Source organism: Nicotiana sylvestris, chromosome 4, assembly GCF_000393655.2.
Source record: "Nicotiana sylvestris chromosome 4, ASM39365v2, whole genome shotgun sequence".
In the NCBI taxonomy this organism is placed as follows: Eukaryota; Viridiplantae; Streptophyta; class Magnoliopsida; order Solanales; family Solanaceae; genus Nicotiana; species Nicotiana sylvestris.
The window spans coordinates 53,091,096-53,097,408 of NC_091060.1; the positions used below are offsets into that span (position 1 = coordinate 53,091,096).

Sequence of the window (6,313 nt, forward strand, 5' to 3'; positions counted from 1 at the left end):
ACTTATGGAATTTTTTCCCCCTACTTTCATTAGGGTAGTCATTATCCTAATTTTTAAGGAACTTATTTTACAAAATATTTTTGCCAACAAATATAAAAAAGGTTGAAAAATATTTCCTCCATACAAAACACACCATTAGATCCATATAGCAAAACACTAATGTAACATCCCAATTTTTTCCTAAATAATATCAAAAGACGGCATTACCCAGAGACTAAGGGTATTCAAACTTTAATATGCATGTGTAAAAAGTAGTTTTAACACACAAATGTAATATAATTTTTTATATACACAATATAATTCTCCAATGAAAGGTGTTCACTGGACCGCCTTCACTGTATGTGGCTACGCCACCGACACTACCTCCATCATATTCTCTCTTCCCACCTTTTCTACTCCCAGCTTGAAAAAGGAAAGAAATGGTTGCACAATAATGGACTAAGTAGTGTGAGGCAACAAATATATCTAAGCCCCACTGCCTACTTATATACACTAAAAGAGTTCAAGATATTAGACATTGTTCAATGCTTGAATAAATTAGCTACTATCAATCTCCACATTTTGCCAAGCTTGTTGCTGCTGATAACATTATGCATCTTAAAACTTCTAAATTCTCTTGATTCTACGGAACCTATGCATGTAGGTGGCAAGCATTTTCAATGAACGAGGCAGAAGTAGGAGGAGGGCCGAAATGGAATTAGGCCTTCACGTCCTAGGAAACAGCTAGAGTAGGGATGGCAAGAATTACAAGAAGGGCATCAACCACAAGAACAAAGGCAGGCAGAGCTCAATGGGTATGCTGGTGCTCAGGCTATCCTTTTTCACATACAGTTCCTCTTCCCTCAAACTGCACAGATGAAAAGAATGACTCTATCAGGTCTCTACAATGGGCCGTAATTGAAGGATTCTTTAGAACGTATATATACGACATGCCAATATCAAATGTCATAGTAAGTGGAAATTTTCAGACTAGGTAAACCAACTTATCATATAATTGAGCGAGAGAGAGAGAAAGTCATACCTGGCAAGATCAAATAATTTATAGTCCCATCAAGCAGAATGCCCGGCTACAATGCAGAAAAGTTGCGCACAGAGCTTTGCCATGTCAGGCACTTGCAGTTGCAACGAGAAGTTGGACACTAGGAGCAGCAGCGTAGCGAGGTAAAACACTTGCATTGGCAGCTCGGCCATTTGCAGCAACCACCATGGCTGCATGGCCATTTGCAGCAGCCGACAGGCATGCTTGGCCACTTACAAGAGCAACCTGCGCAGCTTGGCCACTTACAAGAGCAACCTGAGCAGCTTGGCCACTTACAAGAACAACCTGAGCAGCTTAGCCACTTACAAGAGAAACCTGAGCAGCTTGGCCACTTACAAGAGCAACCTGAGCAGCTTAGCCACTTACAAGAGCAACCTGAGCAACTTAGCCACTTACAAGAGAAACTCGAGCAGCTTAGCCACTTAAAGGAGAAACCTGAGCAGCTTAGCCACTTACAAGAGCAACCTGAGCAGTTTAACCACTTACAAGAGCAACCTGAGCACTTCAACGAGCAGCTTGGCCAACTTGAGCAGCAAGAACCGCTACAAGAACAACAGCATGACCACCAAGAAGACTTCTTTTTTCTGCATAGAGAGAGTGTTTTCCATATCAGCTAAAAACACAATATTGGGGAAGTAGGAACTTTCATGCCCATAGACTCTAATAGTACCCAAAGAGGACTGAAATACTATCCCATGAGACATTAGAGAGTAGGTGAACACAGAAACCTACAATCGCCAACTCATTTAGACCAAAACTGGTCGCATCAAAACCTGATCGCCTATGTTTCCTTACTTTGAGTAAAACTACGTTATTTGGTTGAGGTCTCTTATACCATAAAAGAAAAATAGAAAAGCAAAAATAAATATAAGCATGTAAATAAACTAAAGAGAGATGATTTGCAGTACAGAAGAGTATGGATATTTGCTTGTTAAGCAAAGTGATTCGTTAATAGGAAATTGCATAATACTTTCCTAGCTAAGTTAATTGTCCATAATAATAATGCACTTTAAGCTTCTTCTCGTGCCATGTTTGTCATCAGGTTTTGCTTGTAATCATTAATCTTTAGCAATCTTTAACTCGGATATACAGTTACAAATATGGTCTGATGCATTCTTACTGTCAAATCTTTCCAGACAATCTTAAATGATCCAGGACCTTGCTTGTCTGTATCCTTGTTCTGTCATCTGCTACTAAATACAATTAGCGATGTCGCCTCTGTGTATAAGTTATAGTATTAAAAGTACCACAAGTGCATATTTCAACTTTATGTTAGTAGAGGTGTTTATGTGGTTTAGTTTTTGGTTTACACTCTCAAATCGTCTTTAATGGCCCATGTATGAGCATGTAAGTTAGAGATAAGACAAAGAAAGAACTCTTACACTTACACAATTTAGATGGTCTCTATCTATATATTCACACATTAATGAAAAGCGCTTAATTAATGAACAAATAAGCAGGTTGTCTCTTTGTTTAACTCGGGGAAATCCAAGAACTAAATGCATGCATTAAACAATTAATTAGCGATAAAAATTCTTATCTGTACAGAAACCAAAAAAGAAGAATTGTTACTCACATTGGAAAGACAGAAGACATGCCATTCCCATCAGAATGGCGAACGGCAGTGCAGGAGTCCCTAAAGCCTTTATTTCCATCAGAGAGGCCAACGGCAGCAGAATGATTTCTGATGTCTCCTACTTTTATTTCCTCTCTAAAACGGACTACTCTCTTTGTTGGTTCATCTGAACCTGCTGCTAACAGGTTGTTTACAGCATTTACATTCCTTCCTTTCTCATGGATCTTTTCCTTACATTCTCTTCCTTTTGCAGCTGGCAAGGGCTGCCTAAACCTAGTTGGCTTGCCAGACTTGTTAATTTCTTCATATTTATCTAATGCTGCACATGAGTTGTCTCGTTTCTTTGACCGTTTAAAATCTCCATCAGTCATTACAATATCATCCCTTGCAGGACTACCATTTCCAGCAGTGTGGATACTGAACAATGATTCGTTAGAAGCAGTGCTCCATTCCTTAGAGGACGAATCCTTACTCCCAACAACGGAAGAGGGAATTCTATTGGGATCAAAAACTGCCTGCCTTTCCATCACCTGTATAGAAGGAGATTGTGTAGGTGACATGGTCGGGAATGCAGATTCATGAGTGACATCTGAAACCTGTGAGGTGGAACTTGTAGAAGTTTTCGAGGATTCTTCCAATTGATGGCACGTATCACTTTGAGATAAAAGTTTGGCATCGGAGTGAGATTTAGAAGATTCTACACCCGATGGGACAGAGTTGAATACTATTTTTGGATCCACTTGGATGTAATCATCTGAAGAAGTGCCTGATGATGAAGACGAGATGGATTGAGAATATTCTGAACTTTTAGATGACCCTATTTCACTTTCATCTAAAGTAGCATCTGAATCTCTTCTTCCTTCGCTCTCTTGCTCAGAATCCATGAGTAAAGTCAGTGGTGCAAGGGCCTCAACTTTATTTTCACTTACTGGTGCATATGTTCGAGGATACTGCCTCCATTTACATACTTAAGAGTCCATCACTGAAATACAATTAAACATCACCTTCAGAATACCATTTACTAGGCTGCACAAAGCGATTCCATTTAATGCAATAGAACCGGCCGGGGTACACATAAAGATGGGCTATTGAGGAGTGGGGTATTATAGGGACAATGTAACATTCATAACAAGCACCGTTTCATGCAGAAAATCAAATAAGGATATACGTCTAAATCCTAATTCTCGCATCTCAATCCACTTGGGGTGGAGAAGATGGCCACCATTTACCAGGTTCATCTGCTATCTGGCTTTTAAATGCATAAAGGTGAAGTAATTCTCATAATAGAATGCACACGGAGAACAAAGATCACATATTTACTCAATTAAGTGGGATGGCATTTCATCCACAAAAAAGTGCTTTAAATAGATTAAAATTTTAAATGGTGTTAATATGTTTTCAATCCAGAAACTACCATAATCACCATATATCCTACATTTCCTGATTTCTCCACATAGTCATGGATAGAACAAAAGTAAAAGATACCGACAAAAAACAAGCAAAAAGGTTGCCAAAACTATCAAATATGAAGGAAAAACGGATTTTTCAGCTAGATGCTACAACCAGTGGCGAAGCCACATAGTCATAATCGTCGAAAAATTACATTGTGTACATAGGTAAAATATTATATTTTAGAGGTATATAACACATATTGAACATCCTTTGGCGTGAATTTTTTTCACTTCTTTTAAATTTGAACACCCTTGGGGAAATTCCTAACTTCGCCACTGGCTACAACCCTCCCCCCCCACCCACAACACACACACAGACATACCGTTTGTGCTAGAATACTATATGAAGGACTTAATAGGAATTATGCACCCCATAAAAGTCCCCTTTTATGCTAATGTTAATTTAGAATAATATTTTCCTTTGCATAAAAAGGAAGATAGAACTTCTTATAATCATATTTTAGCAAATTTCTATATTTGCAATAATTATTTGAGTTTTCAAACTAATAGAAGTCACTTAAGGAACGAAAATAGCAGCTAAATGGTAAATCTATGACACAAAATATTACCTTATGTATATAGCATCCTTGTATTGACAATGTCTTCCTATAGATGGAGCCACCTCTCAAGAAGCAGCTCCACTAAAAGGTCCCTCAAATTGAAATTCCCTAAAGGGGAAAAAGAAAACCAAAGAAAAATAATTGTCGACATTAACACAAAATGTTTGCCAAATCCAACAGAGTCAAAAAGGTTTGGTGATTTCTTTCCATCTGTCCAAGCCTTGGTGGATAGCTGACGAGAGGGGTAGCAGACACTCATGAAATTAGCTGAGGTACACACAACTGGCCCCGACATCACAGTTAGCGAAAGAACACATAATGTTTACAGAAAAGCACAAAGAAAATGAAAGCATTAAGCCAAACCACAATGACCAAAAGCAAGAAAAGGATAATCTTGATATGGGAATTAAGTACCTGAATAAGAACAACAATTTGTAGCTTCAAATTTGCATAATAAGTGAACCCCGGATTCTATTGTTTTTCTTTCTTGATCCCCCTTCTAATTTTTCATTTCTTTTTCAAGATTCATACAATTCTCAATAAGGGAAAGGATTAGGGTTTTGGAGGAAATGATAATTGAGAAGAAATATAATGGAAGACAAAGAGTAGGTTTCGGATTCCAATATTCTAAAAATAACAAACTTCATCTTTCGTTGGCGCCAACACACCTCCTACTAATATTGTTATCCCGTGATATGCACGTGCATAATACCACATAAATAGTAAATTCTACCAAATTCACCTCTATGGCTAACATTTTTTTAGGGTTTTAATTTGTGGAAAGCATAAAGGTATGAATTGTTCTATTTCTCTAGTTTATTATTTTTGTGATAATTTTTTATTTTTTTCAGAGTCGGGCTTCCTAATGAAATGTAAACAATATTTTTTAAATATTTTATAAAATAAAAATAAATATTCAATGTAGTAATGATTTTGAACATGATAATATCAATCAAAATGACCGGCAATATTGAGTTAAGGAAATATTTGCTAGACACTTACAAATATATGTCAAACAAAATAGAAACGAATAGTAAAGACAATATTCAAAATTAATGTGAAATGGTTAAGATTCAATATATTATTTTGAAAAAAGATTTAATTAGACCATAAATTTTATTTATTTGAAAAAGAAAAGTCAAATATGCATTGCGCGCATAATTATCAAATAAAGAAATTACTATAAATTTTAACAAAAATAGAAACATGTTTACACTACGTATTGGATGAGTATTGAGGATCTCAAAATTACAAGATTAAAATACGTTATACGTATCGTAATATATTTACTCTCTAAATAATGTTTATTTAAGTTTAAAATAACTAGATTTTTATAACCCACTAAGAAACGTCGCATAATATAACAAAGGATGCGTATGAAATCTGTCTAAAATTACAGCTAAACTAGTACATGAAGTGCTACAACATTATGCAGTATGCCAGCCCTTTAATTATTATGTATGCTATATATTTATTAAAAGGAAAAAAGAATTAGTAAAGTCTGTAATATGTTATATCCATTATAGAAAATGTGAATAATATGTATATAATATAGCATACACAGCTGCAGATTCGACAGACACACATTATTTGTGTGTAAGAAAATTCAAATGTGCCAACCATGATTGAATGTGAACTCCCGCTAGCCATTATTCATAAGAACTTCTAGAATCATGAAGGATATAAG

The 6,313-nt window shown here is 36.2% G+C and overlaps 1 protein-coding gene across 2 annotated transcripts; it reads right to left on the reverse strand.

Annotated features, from left to right (window-relative positions):
• Positions 1-203: 203 nt before the first annotated feature.
• On the reverse strand, positions 204-5,251 carry LOC104242119 (uncharacterized). 2 transcript variants are annotated; one of them, XM_009797121.2, is made up of 5 exons: positions 5,041-5,251; positions 4,636-4,734; positions 2,616-3,597; positions 1,022-1,623; positions 204-847 (listed from the first exon to the last, which is right to left on the reverse strand). In XM_009797121.2, the coding sequence occupies exons 3-4, from the start codon at positions 3,497-3,499 to the stop codon at positions 1,140-1,142; spliced, it is 1,368 nt and encodes a 455-aa protein (XP_009795423.1). In that variant the 5' UTR covers positions 3,500-3,597; positions 4,636-4,734; positions 5,041-5,251; the 3' UTR covers positions 204-847; positions 1,022-1,139. The 2 variants fall into 2 exon arrangements, with proteins under 2 accessions (XP_009795423.1, XP_009795422.1); XM_009797120.2 differs by lacking the exon at positions 4,636-4,734.
• Positions 5,252-6,313: the final 1,062 nt, after the last annotated feature.